The sequence below is a fragment of the Dermacentor andersoni genome, chromosome 3, assembly GCF_023375885.2.
Source record: "Dermacentor andersoni chromosome 3, qqDerAnde1_hic_scaffold, whole genome shotgun sequence".
Lineage (NCBI taxonomy): Eukaryota > Metazoa > Arthropoda > Arachnida > Ixodida > Ixodidae > Dermacentor > Dermacentor andersoni.
The window spans coordinates 143440812-143458845 of record NC_092816.1 but is presented as its reverse complement, the minus strand read 5'-3'; the positions used below and the strand labels follow the sequence as shown (position 1 = coordinate 143458845).

The window sequence follows — 18034 nt, the reverse complement described above, 5'->3', positions numbered from 1 at the left end:
GAGTGGGAGAAAAAAAGAATAAAAATAAATGAGATGCGCAAGTGGATCTGATACTAATATTTACAGGTGACAGGACGCGTGAATTTAGCCTTCTGTATATGCAATGTTCAATCCTTAAAGCTTTCCTATTCGACCAATTTCTGACAGGTACTTGAACAATAAATCCAAAACCCACCGCTGTTTAGAAGGACCGGGCATTCGAACTAAGATGATGGGTAATGTTAACGGATTGCGGCAAATCATGTCCATTTGTTGCTCAAAAAATTGTCTCTTGTCGCGGTAAGCAGGGCATTGTAGTAATGTATGCTCTATTATCTCTGCGTTGCCACAATTATCACAGCAGGGGTTAGTGACAAGCCCTATGCGGTACCGATAATTGCTCGTGTATGCCATATTTAGTCGAAGACGATGGTACAATGTCTCTTAGTGTCGAGGAAGTGGTCGTGGAATTGTTAGCATTATTTCTTGGTCAATATAAAGCAGGAAGTTATCTTGGTGAAGCGGCAGATTCTAGATGTGATCTTGTTCTTGATAGGCATATTTTTCGCCATGTTGAAGCGTCGACTGTTGTACAAAATTCTTTGGCAATTGTGGTATTGGAGTCCATTTCGGGTAGCTTCATCCGCTTTTTCATTTCCTGAAATACCGGCATGGACAGGTATCCACTGGAGCATGACGCAACGTCCAGCAATCGTTGCCTTGTGGTGAATATAAGCAATGTCAAATGCTGCAGGTTGATTATTACAACGCTTGTGCCTGTTCCACATAGTTTGTAGGGCTGCTTTTGAATCCGTGAAAATCACCCATGTCTTTAGCGGCTGCTGTCGAAGTACATACACAAGGCCTCCTTAATGCCATATAGCTCTGCTGAAGTAGATGATGTCACTCGCTCAAGGCGAAACGAGAATCGTTGTCCTGGTGAGGGAACCAAAAGTCCGCACGATGAGCGATGCGTATTTATAGAGCCATCTCTGAAAATGTGTTGCGGCTGCGTATTCTTTGTGCAGATATTCCATAGCTATCTGATAAGTTGCTGAATGAGGCATTTTCTTTTTCGCAATGATTCCGGAGATATATGGCACCATTTCCAATGGGGACCGTGTGCATGGTGAAAAGCTTTGTGGCATAATTTGTGACACCTGAACAGGAATAGAATTAGATATGCTTCCGACGGCCAGTCCAAAGTTAGATGTAGCACAGGTACTAGAAATATCCTTTAAAAAGTAGGTCTTCCTATTAATGCCACGTCGGAGATGATTAGAAGTGTCTCCAGCGAAGATAGCACATCAAGAGGCGGGAATCTAGCTTCTACTACAGTTCCTGAGCGGCACGACCCTTTCAGAAGGCCAAGACATACGCGAAGGCACTTGCTCCGTGCAGCCTCATGATTTTTCTTGCTTATGGGAGACATTTTGTGCAGGATCGGGAGGCAATACCGTAGTGTCCCGTCGACGTAGGCCTTATGAAGGAGCACCATTGATCGACAGTTGTTGCCTCACTGTAATCCGGGTAAAAATCGGAATACGTGATACGCCGACGAAATCTTCGCACTCAGTTCTTTCCCTTCAGGCGACCATGTGAGGTTTCTATCGATAGTCACTCCAAGAAACCTTTGCGTATTGACGTATGGAAGGGTAGTCTACCCAACACCAGTGGGTATGTTTCTATACACCTCAGCGTGAAAGCCATAGCAATGCTTTTGTCGGGGGACAATTTTAGACTGCTTGGATTCAGGTAGGCCGATATCTTTGCCAGCGCTCTCTGGAGACGCTGTTGGGTGGTACTGTGGGAACGCACCACGCTCCTAATGCATATATCGTCCGCATATAGGGTGATTTTGAAGCCATGGGGCAGGTTTTTTGTCAGATGGATGTGGACTAGATTAAGTAATACCGGGCTTAACACTGCTCCTTGTGGCACTCCCTTCTCCAAGGAATAAAGCGCCGTGGGGCCATCAGGTGTACACATGAAAAGTTGGGGTTCTTGAAGATAGTCTTCTATCTATGTGTAAAGCCGTCCTCCTAGACCAAGGGTTTCCAAAGCGTCAAGTATTGTTTATGATAGACCGAATAATATGCTGTCTTAATGTCGAAAAATAATGCAGTAGATGTGTTTCCACAGACCGATTCCTCTTCAATTGATGAGACCAAGGCAATGAAATTATCAAGCGCGGACCTGTTTTGCCGGAAGCCATTCGTTTCCTCCGGGTAAACTTTTGTAGTTTCCAGGAACCAATTTTGTCTTTAGTGAATCATTTTTTTCTAATAGCTTCCCTACGCAGCTAAGCAGAAAATGGGTTTTAAGGAGGCGTAATTTGTCGGCTGCTTCCCTGGCTTCAACAAAGGAATAACTTTTGCCAGCTTCCATTCCTCAGGAACCTCCCCAGTTATCCATGAGGCCTTGTAGTACTCCAGAAGGCGTAGGCGAGATGTGTGGCATAGATTTGCGAGTGCTTTATAACTCACACCGTCATGGCCAGGTGATGATCACTTCTTTGTGGCACCGATTGCTGCCATGAGCTCTTCAATTGTAAATGGTAATTCTAAGTCAGGAAGTGTCGCTAGAGCTGGACTAGGCTCATGACTTGCAATTTACCGAGAAGGCTGTGCCCCGCTGGAGAGAAACCTGCAGTACTGCTCTGCCATCTCTTTCAGGGATGCGCGCTCTTGAAATAAGAGGGCGATAAAAGAACAAAGCTGTTGCGGCTCTTTGCGAATGCCTCTGACGGCTCACCAGATAATGCTCCGCGGTTGTCGTATTTCCAGTGTCCCACAAAAGTCCCTCCGCATTTTTCGGTCAAGATAGCAAAAGTTGTAGACAAGCACTCAATCTCCACATAATATTTGTGACAATAACTTGATCTGTGAACCAAAGGATCCTACTTCATCATTTATGCTACAGACTTATCAAGACTTCGTCACGTTAGATGTGCCACAAGGGATCAATTTGAAATTATCAGAGCTGTAGCACTCTCACATGAAAGTGGCTAGTGGCCAATAGTTGCGTTAAAGACCGGCATTATTTCCGTGTTCGCAAAAATTTAGGCAAATAATTTATAACAAAACTTTATGTGAGCGAAGAGCACTCGTCCTTGTGTTGCTCCTTTTTTTGTCCCTGGTTGTGTTGTACAAAAATGTTTTTTTCAAATATGAATCTGTTCTAACTACGCCAACTCGCAGTTATAATTTATAGGTTAGTGATCATGAGTAAAAGAAGGAAATAAACTCGCAATTTTCAGCGATGGCCGAACTAAGGCTTGTAGTTTTACGGGTTGCACAGGCTGCAGTAAAGATTCGCTTTCTGAGTATAATAGCGCGGTGTCATGCGACCAAGGGTGCACAGAAAGATCTTTCTCTAGGTGACCGCGAGAACTCGTGTTCGCAACACTGACGTCGTGAGGGTGTGCACCAGCAGGTGGGAGTGCGCGTGCTTGCGGTGAAGCTAGCGTTCCGTGTTGCCAGAACATCTTCAAGTTCCGTGTGCCGCATCTCCCAGATAACGCGGCCTGAAACCCGGGGTGCTCGAGCCGCGAATGCGCCTTCGCATCAGGTACTGCACAGTGGTGTTCACATAGACGGCGGCAACGCGACACGAATATCTGTATGATTGTTGACGACATACTACTTCATGGACGCATTAGGTGGTGTTGCTATATGCTGTTAGAATGCGGAAACGCAACGAGCAAATAATGCAAATGCGCTTCGCTGAACAGGTACAGTGACAGGTAGATTGTCTCCACGCTGGCAAAAACTTACCTTTGCTTTGACCCACGGAGACGAGATGGCAAGGAGTACGAGCCCAGCGAATGGTCCCGAAGCGGACGAGTAAAAGGCGACGAACAGCTGCGTCCAGAGAAATTCTTATGAATAAGCCACGAGAAAGGAACACGCGAAAGAGCCGTGGGTAGTGTCAACAACAGTACGTACCCGTGTAGCCGATCCCATCATTGGCACGGCTATCGCAAAAAGCGTCATTATAACGCCGCTTGCAAACGCTGAAAGAAAGAAAAAAATTTAGGCTGCTGGGTATTTGGGAGCGTAGAGACATTGTATTCCACATAGATCAAGGCAGCGTCAATCACAACAATAGAGGATATTCTCGCGACTGGAGCGTTCTTCTGCTCTCCCAGTGCAGTTAAAATTCCAGCAAGGAAGAATATTAACCGTTGTTGGCTTTGTCTCCAAGCCGACTTAATTTCTATGCTGTAAATTTACTCCAAATTTAGACTCCGTAACGTTTTCGACGCTATCCTCACTCCGTTTTACTCTCAGATAAAATATTTTTGCGATTGCTCATGTAAATATCATTCTTGGAACGTGTAACAGAACTAGATGTGCGATTGTGGTTTAAGAAGAACCGCGTGTTCGGAGTTTTTAGGCGACACTTTGTCGACATGCGAAGCTTCGTCGAGCGTGCAAGATCCGAGCATAATATTTTTTTTCAACCCCCAAACGTCTGCTTGATGGAAGGCTTAAACTTGCTAGTGGGAGGCAAGTCTGGCCGTACGAAGTAGCATGGAAAGTTACAAGATATGCGTGTATATATATATATATATATATATATATATATGCATCGTGCATGTGTTCGCGTGATGTAATTGCGCAGGCACACGAAAACAAATATCTACAACAGCAACTTATATTGCATAACAAACGAGCCCAACTCTTCTTCCAAGGTAGAAACTTGCCGAGTGCAGTCAGTGGAACGGACTGTAGTCAGGGTAAGTCACGGACACTGCCCATGTTTGGTGAACGCGGAGAAACGCGGATACACGCGGGTGCCTTCGGCAAAAGCGGTGTTTCATCTTTCAGACCGTTGCCTCGTTCGTGCTGCTACATATATATATATATATATATAGATATAAGCGTATTTGGGTGTGCGTATAGCTATTGTAGTGAAGAATATTAGCGCCATACGGAGAAGCACAGCGCGCTGCATGCTAATGCAGAAAGCTGACGATGGAGAAGCTCGAGGTGTACGCTGTTGCCTGCCAGTATAGATTCGCTTACTGCATCTGTCGTTACCTTTCAATAAATTGCAGTTCACTGTGGCATCGTCGGCAACAACCTTGCTCTCAAAGCTGCCCGATCTTCTCACGAAGACACCCAGACGCGTACAACATCTTTGGCGAGGTCGGAATTTGCCAGGGAACTTCGCCTACTTGAACGCAAAAGTTACAAGATCTGTAGAGTTCAAGTGCCTTCTATTGCCGATTGCATAAACTGGACCCCACACTACTGCTACAAATGCCACCTAGCCTCTCCCGCGGCGAAACAACTTTGCTGTGCCTCTTGTGGTTGGGAGTGGTGTTTCGAACGCATACACCTATCGTATTCGAATGACCGAGAGCCCGATGTGCGATTCCTGTGGTTGCGAGGAAACCACGAGCACCTAATGTGTACCTGTCCTTGCTACGATGTACAACGTCTCTCTCTGCGGGAAACCTTAAAGCGACTGGACTCAAGGCAGTTCTTCGAGTCAAAGATACTCGGACCGTGGCCGCATTCGTCACTGGCACGAAAAGCGATTCGTGCACTAGTAGAATGCTTGAAGAGCAGCGGCTTAAGACACCGTTTCCAGTGTCCCTGTGCTTCCTCCCACACGCACTCAGTGCTTATTCTCTCCATTTTTCCTCTTTTATTCCCCTTCCTCCCACCCCCAGTTTAGGGTAGCTAACCGGGTGCTCGTCTGGTCGACCTGCCTGCCTTTCGTGTCCTTGCTCTGATAGCACATCCCATAAATCTTGTGCACTTAGTAAAATCTGCGTAGCACATCATACAGATGTTGCACATTTTCTACAAGATCTCTTTGAATATGCATAGCATACCGTTCGATTCTCGTCAAATCTGTGGAATATGCATACATCTCGTTCATTTCTCCTAGAATCATCGTAAAAATTTTTCAATAGGGGTGGTAGTCGTGCTGACGCCTTCTCTTACACTCGCCGAAACTTCAACGCATGCCGGTCACCTTCACCATGTCACCTTTCCCTATCACCAATGCTGTGACACCTTAGCCTGTACCTGAGGAAAACTAGACGCCGCAGTTCCGGGGGCAAGAACTGCGCACTTTTTGAACCTTTCAAGACCTCGTTTGTACCCTTCCAAGGTTCTTCCCGCCAGCGTAGACAGTGTGCCTGTTTTAGCTCTTGTTTACATGGGCCGGCATTCTCTGTAATGACTGACAAACTTTGCCATGAACTCTGAAAAGTAATGACGCCGCTTGCTGACTTTACATTGAGCACTGCCGTTTCGCAACGAGTCCGACCTTTCGCAGCGTGCACAGCACGCGTCGTTATTCAAGGTGTTTTATGCACCGTCGAGCTTGTGCTTTGGAAACGCTTCCTTTATGAAATACGGGGTAGACAGTTCTTTTCCACTCATCGCGCCGTCATCGACTGTGCGCGCGCCGAAGTCGAGTTTTCGTCGTTTTGTGACCTCGCTTTCGTGGACTAGCCGTCTCTGCCTGCAAAAGTGTATTCCCGCTGACACTGCAATACCCCCTTTCTAATCCTCTCTGTTACCTCTTTTTTGTGACGTCCCTACGAGCTCAACTATGCTTTTTACACCTTCTGCAACCACTGTCCGTCACAAGTGCTTTCTGGTTCTTTTCGGCGCACTGGCTATTGGCGATATTCAACTGCTATCTGTATTTCCGATCCGCTTCCCGACTTCTCCACTTAACTGCGGGTTGAGTGCCTTGGCCTTCTTGACGAACTTGGCTTCTGTTCTACATGTGTCCTTCCTAATCAACCCCCTTCCTTTCACATTGATACCGTTGGCGCTTCTGCTCTACCCTCTCGACCATCCTTTTCGCCCTTTGTCGATGCGTCGACGCTTATCTTCTCCTCCGCAGCTCATCTCCTTGAAGGCTTCCGCGTCACCTTCGATTTCCTACAACCTTCTTTGGGAAGTATTACAGCCAGCTCACCACGTCAACACTGGTCTTCAAGCTCCTTTACGTCAGCGCCCATATAGTATGTCAGCCCCTGTGCGCCGTATCATCCCAGTACAAATTTAGGACATGATTCAGCGTGGCGTCATACAAACCTCAAATAGCCCAGGGACCTCACTGGTTGTTCTCGTAACGAAAAAAAACCGGTTCAGTGAGGTTCTGTGTTGACTACTGCTGACTGAAGAAGACCACGCGCAAAGACGTCTGTCCGCTGCTTGTTATAGAAGACGCGTTGGACTCCTTACAAGGAGCTGAATTCTGTTCTTCGTTAGACCTGCGCTCCCGCTAGTGGCAAAATACAATGGCTAAGGCGGACCTCCCTAAAAGAGCCGTTCTTAGTCCTGATGACTTATATGTATTCACTGTGACGCCATTCGGGCTCTGCAACGCGGCTGACACTTTTGAGCGCATGATCGATAGCATCCTCTGCGGCCTCAAGTGGCCGACGTGCCTGTGTAACCAGGACGGTATTGTGATCTTTTCACATAATTGCGGGACGTATCTCGGACACCTAGAAAGTCTGCTAATTTTCCTCAGTTCCTCTGGCCTATAACGAAATTTAAGGAAATGTTGTTTTGGTGCCCTGAAGCTGCTTATTCTTGGCCAAGTCGTCTCCCGATATGGCGTCCTTCCGGATCCAACAAAACTGCTTGCCTTTTCCGACTTCCTTAAACCGGCATCAATGAATCAACTTCACAGCTTCATCGGCTTTTGTTTGTATTTTCGTCGAAGAGATCGTAAATTTGCCTGAGTCATAGTACCTTTGACTGAACTTCTCCGCAGAAGCCGCGACTTTTGGTTATGGTCAGCATCATGCGACGATGCTTTCGAAACACTGTGCCACCAATTTACGCCACGTCCAATCAAGTGACATTTCGACCCAATCGCCCCGCTGAAATCCACACATACGCTAGCGGGGTTGGCCTCGGTGCTGTACTTGCCTAGCCTAGACATGTATTTGGCGAGTACGCGATTGCTTACGCCAGCCTAGCGCTCACTAAAGCTGAAGCCGTTACGGAGAACGAGTGTCTAGTCGTCATAAGGGCCATAGCAAAGTTTCGCCCTTACCATTACGGATGTCCATTCGACGCGGCTACAGATCACCATGTGTTATGTTGGCCCTGCTCCTTGAAAGATCAATCTGATCTAGTTGCCCTTTGGGCATTAGCTCTCCGGCAGTACGACATTCTCGCCATATACCGATAGGGACGCAAACAGTCTGATGCAGATGGTCTACCCGCTCACTTTTCCCACCTGGTGTTGTGGCCCCGTCTTTGTCTACTTACGACGCGTCCTCCTTAGCCATCATCAATTTGTGTTGCCATCGTGCCATCAGCCATCGTGTTTGTGGAAAATTTTTTCCCCCACCCCTGTAACAGCCCGCAAGGGCTAACAGTATTGGAAATAATAATAATAATAATAATAATAATAATAATAATAATAATAATAATAATAATAATAATATGTTTCAAGAGCAAAGAAAGGACCCGTGGCTTGTTTCCCTTATCCGTTTGTTGAATCAACCCACGTTGCACTAGCCTTGCGGGAAATACGCCGTCATTTCATTTCATCACATTATTCTCGCGATGGGCTCCTATTGTACCATCGACACTATCTTTCCGAAGGATGCAATTAGGTCTTGGTAGTTCGCCGCCATCTACGCTCTCACATATGCGGGACCTTCCACACTGACATTACTTATGTCAACGTGCCATTGAGCCGTGGGTGGTAGGTGGTGGAAAGCTTGTGCTCGGCAGATTAGCTGCGAAATAGTTGTTTACAACTCGGAACAAGAAAGTGTGGCCCGATCAGTGAGAATTCGCCAGTTGCACAGCTTGTGCTCAATGCTCGCGTGACCGCGTCCCGCGTCATGTAATCAGTCGCGACAACGACCCATTTATTTCCAGATTTCGACGTCGGAAAATGGCCGATAAGATCGAAGCCAACCCGAAAGGATGGTTCTAAGGGCACATCGAGGGGTGAAGGCCTCCAGCGGGCAGCGCTACATATTTCTTTATGGTGCTGACAGAGCGCACACGCTGTAACCTAGCGATGCAAAGAGCGGTGCAGGCCTGGCCAGTAGAAGCGACGCCATACGCGGTCGTAAGTACGCAAAACGCCGAGACGACCTTTAGTAGGGTCTTTCAACTGCTTAGAAACTGATGTCTGGAGATGGCCTGGTTCAACGAGTAAAAATTCGGGTCCTTCAGGGCGTAAGCTGTGACGGTAGTGAACGTCGTCGCGGAGCACGAACATACGCACTATGGTCTCCGAATGTCCAGAATTGAGATGGTTGATTAGAACACATAAGCAGTCATCACACCATTATTCAGTGTGGATGCCGTGAAAATCAGAAATGGCGAGGATGCAAGAGTCGGTGTCATGCGCATCACTTTAAGGGTGTTCGATAGGATGATGGGAGAGGCAGTCGGGGTCTTTGCGCAAACGGCATGGCTTCTATAAAACCGCAAATGGACATGCTTTCACCCGTAGCGCCCGCCTACTCAATCACCCACACGGGTTTTTAAGCGAGGAAAGCCAGTACAAGGCGTGGGGATCGGTAACCACGGAGAATATGCAGCCGTACAAGTAGGGGCGGAATTGGGCAGCTGCCCTAAATAATGCCAGGCACTCCCGTTCAGTAACTGAGAAATTCCTCTCGGCTGGTGCTAGGAGGCGGCTGGCGTATGCAATTATGCTATCCGCGTTACCGTGCTATTGAACAAGTACAGCCCCAATTCCATGGCCACTGGCATACGTGTGAAGTTCAGTGGCGGCAGATGGATCATGATGAGCCAGCAATGGAGGAGGTGTGAGCAAGCCTACGAGGGCGGAGAAGGCTTTGGTTTGAGCAAGGCCCCATGTGAAATCAACGTCCTACTTAAGTAGGTGAGCGGGCGAGCGGTTTCGGAAACACTAGAATAGCCCGATAAAGCTTCTTGCGTTAGCGGTGGAAGACGGAACAGGAATCTTCTGGACAGCGGAATCTTCTCAGGGTCCGGTTTACAACCAGCGGCACTAACGAGATGGTCAAGAACGTTAATTTGATGACGTCCAAAGTAGCACTTGGATGAGTCCAATTGCAGGCCGGCGCGTCGGAAAACAGCAAGAATAGCCGTTAGGCACGTTAGATCAGTGGTGAAAGTTGGTGAAAAGACATCGTCTCGATAACACAGACATACGGACCATTTTTAGCCGCAAGTAAGGAGTCCCTAAATGTTTAAAAAGTTGTGAAAATTAAAATTAATTAAATTATGGGGTTTTACGCGCCAAAACCACGATCTCATTATTAGGCACGCCGTAGTGGAGGACTCTGAAAATTTGGACCACCTTCTATGCTTTACAGCGCACCTAAGCCTGAGTACAGGGGTGTTTTCGCATTTCGCCTCCATGGAAATGCGGCCGCCGTGGCCGTGATTCAATTCCGCGACCTCGTTCTTAGCATCCCAACACTATAGAAACTAAGCAACCACGGCGAGTCATTCGAAAGTTGTCGGGGCATTACAAAGGCCGAACGGCGTAACTTTTAATTGGTAGAGGCGATCTCGTGAAACGAAGGTAGTTTTCTCACGTTCCATGTCACCTCCCGAGATCTGCCAATAGATTTATCGGGAGTCTATCGAAGAGAAGTACTTGGCTCCATGCAACCAGTCCAAAGTGTCATCAATACGCGGCAAAGGGTTGACATCCTCGCTTGTGATTTTGTTGAGGTGTCTGTAATCCACACAAAAGCCCCAACTGCCGTCCTTCATCTTTACCAGGATTACAGGGGACGCCCACGTACTGCAATATGGCTCGATAACGCCTAGCGCCTTCACTCAACTTCTTATCGACTTCTCCTTGTATCACTTACCGTTCAGCCTGTGAAACACGATATGGCCGCGGGGTATCGGATTGGCGTCTCCAGTCTAACTACGATGGGTGACCGCCGATGTCTGTACTAAAGAATGGTCGTCAAGGTAAAAAATTTCGCGGTAATCTTACAAGAAAAGCGGACGCCAGCAGCTTGTGCCGGAAGTTGATCAGCTGCAATCATCTGGCTAAATTCTTCTGTGAGAGTCTGTGATTCGGAGATTCCTGTAGAGGGTGATGGAACGTCGGCGTCAAAAGCCGATATCTTGCAATCGTTCACAAGCGAGATGTCGCCCAAAGACATGCTTCTGCGAAGAAGTTAATTTGAGCATTTAAAATTAAGAAGAGCGAGCAAAGTCTCATTTCCTGTAGCAGTGAGCACGGTATGGGGACCGGCCAAAGTTATTTCAAGCAGTATGTCAGCAGTGGGACATAGTACGTAGACGCCATCAGGAAGAGATGGGAATGACAGTAAACGGACGTACTATCGTGATCAATATGAGTCGAAACAGATGGGAATGACAGTACACGGACGTACTATCGTGATCAATGAGTCGAAACAGATGGAAATGACAGTGCACGGACGTAATATCGTGATCAATATGGGTCGAAACATGTGGGAATGACAGTACATGGACGTACTCTCGTGATCAACATGAGTTGGAACACGTAAATAGCCTCGAAACGGAGGTATAACGATAAGCGGATGGCGCTATCGAAAACAGAGGGGAAAGAGAGCGCTCATCGGCTATTGGCATTTCCACCACTGCTGCGTTTCCCGAAAACAGCAGCTTACTACATTTGACTGGCTGCCAATAGGGGATAACATGGTTGCGTGCGCAGTGACTTACAGCGAGTCATTTTTTTCAGTCATGCCATTTTTTATGGCGCAGCTTTTTGGCGCCCGTTCGTGAGTTTAGCGCAAGGTATCTTCATATATACCCCCATAGGACTTCATGTATATATTATGGAGCACAACGTGTCATGTGTTCCAGACAGATAAACAGATTTCCCAGGGAAGCAGCTCTCGGTTGTTTACGCATTTAAACAGTGCTTCTATTGGCCACGCTTCGGTACACGAAATTATCAGTATCCGCGTTATCAAACATCTTTATCAATGCGAGCTGATGATGCGATGTTCCACACTGTACGAAGAGACGCGTCTTGTGAGTGCGAGTAAGTAGAACAGCGTCCTCCTTTCCACTTTTTTTACGAAGGCGGCCGCCGCGTATTGCCGATCGCAGGGTTCGAGGCTATCTGACACGCGCCCATGTGTTCCCGCTCACGTGACTCACGATAGCACGTAGTGGGTGAGGCGACAGGTGGGTGTCTTCGGGACAGCATAACCATGGTTGTGTGACTGTTGGACTGTAGCAGCCGTGGGGCAATTCAAGCTGAAAGACACTAGACGCGCATTCAAAGACAGCTAAATGGGACGATAAAAAGTCTAAGCCGAGTATAACGTCGTAAGGGCATTGTACCAAAACGGCAAACAAAAGACTCTTTACGCGCCCCGCGATGTCAATGCGAGCGGTGCATATACGAAGCACGGTAGACATTCCTACGTCGGTCAAGTGGAGGGTGCGTGATGCAGCGGGTGCAAGAACTTCGCTCAGGCGTCGACGCAATTGGGCACTCATCACCGAGACCTGCGTGCCAGTGTCAATGAGTGCTGAGACACTGACGCCATCGACTAAAACGTCCCTCAAGTTCTGCTTGGTCGGCAAAACGATCAGAGGGCTCTGCGGTCGAGTCGTCGATGCGGCGTCACCTCCGAGAGCTTCATCACGTAGTTTTCCCTAGATGGGCTTCGGGAAATCATCAGGGACGGTAGGCGACGAACTTGCGGCGATAGAACCATTTTCTACGAGCTGGTGGTGAACACGACTGGTGACGTCGGAATGACGAAGAACGACTGTTGCAAGGAGCAAGATCGTCATTGTCTGGCTGCTTCGGCGTCAATGGATGCTAGTAACTACGCTCACTCTTTTCGGGGCGATAATAATGGATGAATGGTGGTCGCAGAGGGGAGGAAACAGTACGGTTGTTACAATGGCGAGCAAAGTGACCTACACGCCGGCAGGCGAAACAGATTGACCGACTGTCTGTGGTTCGCCACTCTGCTGGATTTCGGTAGCGTGCAGGATACCGCGAAGCATTCGATGGACCTGGAGCTTGAGACCACTGTGAAGCAGAAACGGCACATACAGAATAAAGTCCAAGGTTAGCGAGTTCTTCGCGGACTATTTCTTCCACAAATGGAGCTGTAGGCAAGTTGTTCTGCTCACTAGGGAGGGAAAAAGGGGCTGCATGAGCCATGGCTTGAAGTTCTCGGCGCACTAACCGCGTCAGTTCATCTGATGATGACGGTCGCTACACTCCTCGCCTGTCATCACATAAGAATGTCGCAGTGTTCGGCAGGCGTGCGAACGGCGTTGCAATGCGGCGGCTCTTGGCCTGCTCAAAGCGTTGACATTCTTTTTGTGATGTCCTGTACTGTTTCACAATTTTTGCACATAAGCAGGTTGAAAGCATCGTCAGGGATCCCCTTAAGTACACGCCCAACCTAGTCGGAGTCAGCCATATTACTGTCAGCCTTACAGCACAGAGCCAGCACAGCCTGTATGTAAGAGATGTATGATTCTGTGGAAGTCTGGGCGCAGGTCGCTAGTTCTTTCTTAGCAGCGCTTTACCGCCGGCGGGACGGCTGAACCAGTCTCCCAGCTTGTTTGCACGTTCTCCGTGAACCAAAATTATCATAATCAATCGCTCATATGCCCGTAAAAAAATGAAATAGCTCATAGCCCCAACGACCGAGACCAACGACCTTTTCCCTCATAACATGATAGGCTTCAGGCCAGGCCTCTCCACCCAGGACGCCATGAAGCTTATCAAGATACAAATCCTGGAACGCTGCACTCGGGACACGAGAGCCATCCTTGGTTTGGACCTGGAGAAGGCCTTTGATAACATCCGTCACGAGTTCGTTCTCGACGCCATCTTCAAACTTGACCTAGGCTCGTGCTTCCATGCCTTCGTCAGATCTTTCTTGAGCAAACGATGCGCCATCCTCAAGGCTGGAGATTTGGAATCAGAGAAAATGGAGCTGAGCAGAAGAGGCACCCCTCAGGGGTCAGTCATCTCACCGCTCCTCTTTAACATCGCAATGGTCGACCTCTCAAGGTACCTAGGCAAGGTCAAGGGCATCGGTCACACGATCTACGCAGACGACATCACTGTCTGGTGCGCGGGTGGCAGTGACGGACAAGTCGAAGCCGCTCTCCAGGAAGCTGTCGACACTACAGAGCGCTTTCTAACCGACACGGGACTCCGGTGCTCCCCAAACAAATCGGAGCTCCTTCTCTACAGCCCAACTAGAAAGGGCCGCAAGCCACATAACTGGAAACCCCCCACTGAAATTGACATTAATCTCTACACCAAGTGCGGAGATCCCATTCTCAAAGTCGCGTCCATTCGAATCTTGGGAATGACACTCGAAGGGGCGGGCACGAATAGCATCACCATTCACAAACTAGCAAAGAAGACGGATAGCGTCATCGGTCTAATCAGGCGGGTGGCTAACAGAAAGAGAGGCCTGAGCGAAGAGAATCTGATAAGGCTAGTCCACGCGTTCTTGTTATGCCATTTCACGTACGTAGCGGCCATGCACGTCTGGAAGAGGGCCGAGCGAGACAAGCTAAATGCCATGATAAGGAGGGGGATCAAGAGCGCGCTCGGACTACCAAACTACACACGCACCGACCGACTCCTGCAGTTGGGTATTCATAATACCCTGGAAGAAATTGCAGAAGCACAAGAAAGGGCACAGATTCTCAGGCTCTCCGGCACCAGGGCAGGCAGACGACTCCGAACAGAGATGGGCGTCCCCCCGGCCACTGTCGAAGACGCCTATCAGGGCCTTCCGAAAGAGCAGAAAGATAGCATCCTCATATCGCCTGCCCCGCGCAATATGCATCCCCAGCGCAACGTAGAAAGAAGGAAGGCCAGGGCGGTGGCGCTCCTACGCCGCGCGACAGAACTCCCTGGCGGCAGCTGCTTCGTTGACGCGGCCCAGTATGACAACTGCAACAATTTCACGGTAGTGTCGATCAACCACAGGGGTTCGACCGTTGACGCCGCTTTGGTACGAAGCACGTCGTCGCGTGCGGCCGAGCAAGTGGCCATTGCCTTGGCCCTCCTGGACGACAAACATGCTAATATCTTCAGCGACTCCAGGGCAGCCATCCGCGCCTTCAGCGTTGGCGCTGTGTGTAAGGAAGCCTTTCGCATCCTCGACGGCAAAAGCATCGCTACCCACACCCTCACGTGGTTCCCCGCTCACATGGGATCCATCATGGGAGGCCCCACAAACCTCAACGAGCTGGCCCACTCCAAGGCGCGAGGTCTCGCTTTCCGCGACCATGGAGGACTCCAACGCCGGTCCGCAGTGGTGGAGAACAGAGATCAACCGACCACATACAATGAAATTGCGCAGCACTTTTATCTCGGCAGGAGAGACTTTCCCCTTCCACACAAGAAGTTAAATAGAGCGCAGGCATTGACCCTCAGATTATTGCAAACAGACTCGTATCCCAACCCAGCTTTATTTCACAAGCTTTATCCCGACACCTATGCCACTGATTCTTGCAGGCACTGCAATGACATCGCTAGCCTAGACCATATGCTCTGGCGTTGCCCCTCGTTACGGGGCACAGAACAAATCAATGAGGAGAAGTGGCTCTCCGCTATCAAGAGCCCCGATGCCGGGGCGCAACTATGGGCTGTCCAGAGGGCCCACGATGCGGCGGTCGGGCATGGCCTGACTGTCCCAACGTGGGAGCGGCCCGCAGCGCGCTGAGTCGCGTACCTCAGTACCTTCATTAAAGTTTTGCATCCATCCATCCATCCATAGCCCCGTAAGGTAGTATCCACAAGCACACAGCAAAGTGAAGTGAACAGTGCTTAAATTCTCTCTAATGAGGCTTACAACATACAGAACGAGCATGTCGAAAACTGTTATCATCAGTGGCCCATACCACGTGAGGAATGGCTCATTCCTTCGTAAATAAGCAAGAATGCAGTCACTCATAATCCCGTAAGCTTCATGGCTTACAATTTTGGGTGAGTTAACTACGATTACACTACTGCTGTTTTCGTTGTCGTTAATTTCAGTGTGGATGTGTCGGTGCCGAAAAGGGAATGGTTTACGCGTTCCATGTTGCAGACATATCCTTTGCAATGCCACACCGATCTGGCCCAATCGACCACTCATCGGCGTACGTGCATCAATTTGTCAATATCAAAAAATTTTGATTGCACTTACGAGTGAAATAATGACCACAGATCAAGACAATAAATGAGTGCGCGTACCTTTTTCAACGACGACCACCCATTTAGACAATAAATGAGTTCGTAACTTATTTCAAAACTATGTGTAACCTCGGTGTCATGCACTAAACAGCTTCGCTAGTCAACCACCTTCACAGAGTCGAATGAACTATTTTAAAATTTTGTTTCTTTTTCGTGGGTACCCCGCACCTCTCCCCAATTTGGTACGCTGCGGAAGTCACATATAAAGATGGACTCACAATATTTACAAGAGAGGCAATGATGCACAGACAACATGGCTGTAGAGACCGGTTCAACCTCTACACGAGAAATCGTCGTCTACTGGCTGGCGCCACTCTTGGTTCCTCCGCAACAATATTATAGCTGTTGGGAGAAGCATAGTGCGCCGCTCATACAAGAAGATGACGATTACAAGCTCGAGGTTTACGCTGTTCCCTCCCAGTGTCAGTAGGCTTACAGCAACAGTCTGTTTTATTAAAGGAGTGTTGATTCTAAACGCTCCATTATAACACGTGTATATCGCCCGCATCGTAGAGCGCACGCATCCGACAAGCGCTTTGATGCTGCTGCTCATAAACTTGCCTAAAATATTGCTACAATAAAACTTGCTTAAATAAAGCGCTTACTTAAGAAGATCGAAGGTGGTACTACTCACCTAAAAGACGCATCAGAACCACGGCGCTTCTCTTACTCAAGTCGAAGTGGGGAGCGACAACATCCATGTAGATTGTAGCTGCATTTGAATTCACGACCGACGACACGGTGCTGCGAGAATCAAGAAGTGGAATATTGAGGAATGCAGCGACCATTTTGGACATAAATTTTCTTACGATGATCAAATCAGGAAGTCTTGTCCCTGACATAGGGCTCTGATGCCTCAAGGCTTCCGAGTTAATGTTTGGTAAAAATGACGTACAGCGCGAAGGACAAAGACTGCGAGAGACGACATACACTGCGCTGACTTCCGACAATATTTTATTGCGTTGCCACATCATGTTTATATCTACAAGAAGGGGCATGCGCAGAAAATGAACGGCAGTCCCAAGGAATGTTCTAACAGCAAGTCATTTTACTAAGAACAACGTCACTTGAAAAATATGAACATTACTATTTCTATATGTTGAGATACATGACTTCACTAGGTGTCAGCGTGATAGAGTGGGTACTAACGCACACACCACCCAGTTTTCTGATGAAATCAGCTTCTAGAATTTCCCGTGTGAGCTGCGAGCTGTGTCTCGCTAAAGCTTCTGTATCTTCAAAGAGGGGCACGCAGCCACAGTTCCGGCAAAGGATGCCCAAGTGGCCTTGAACAGTGTTATGGACGTTGTTACGGTGCTCTCTTATACGATCGTTTAAGCTCCTGTCAGTCTGTCCAACAGATTTAGCGCCGCAAAACAGGGTAATCTGGTAAACTACATTCTTTGCGCATGTCACAAAACGTTTTCTGTGCCCGACAGAGCCACAACTCTCACGTGATTTAGGCGTTTTTATACGTTTACAGAGCATTGCCAGCTTTTGCGTGGCTGAGAAAACGACTGTGACTCCAGTGCGATGCCCAATCTTCTTTAGCCTATGGGAGAGATCATTTACATGCGGTAGCACTGCAAACCTGCGTCTTTCAACCGGCTGGTTCCTTGACTGAACGGGCTCATTACGTTTTGTACGCCTCAGAAGCTGAATTAAGGCCAAAGTGTAGCCAGCGCAAGAAAGTCGGTCAACCTGTGCCGCAAGACTGTTGCATCTCGTGTGATAAACATTTATTGAGGCTGTTAACGAAGCATAACATTATAATACCTGGTTTAACGAACTTTGAATGTGCCGAGTTAAAGGACGAGAGTGGCTTCTTACTTCACGGTTCGAAGCCCCAGCGCACATG

At 48.4% G+C, this 18034-nt stretch overlaps 1 protein-coding gene across 1 annotated transcript in view; it reads right to left on the bottom strand.

Moving 5' to 3' along the window:
* LOC126524999 (sodium-coupled monocarboxylate transporter 2-like) overlaps positions 1–18034 on the bottom strand; it is a 53842-nt gene that overhangs the window by 1315 nt on the left and 34493 nt on the right. The window contains exons 5-7 of the mRNA XM_055067431.2: positions 16811–16920; positions 3927–3994; positions 3756–3842 (exon numbers count right to left, since the gene is read on the bottom strand). Coding sequence (XP_054923406.2) covers positions 3756–3842; positions 3927–3994; positions 16811–16920 — 265 coding nt within the window. The remainder of the gene's footprint in view (positions 1–3755; positions 3843–3926; positions 3995–16810; positions 16921–18034) is intronic.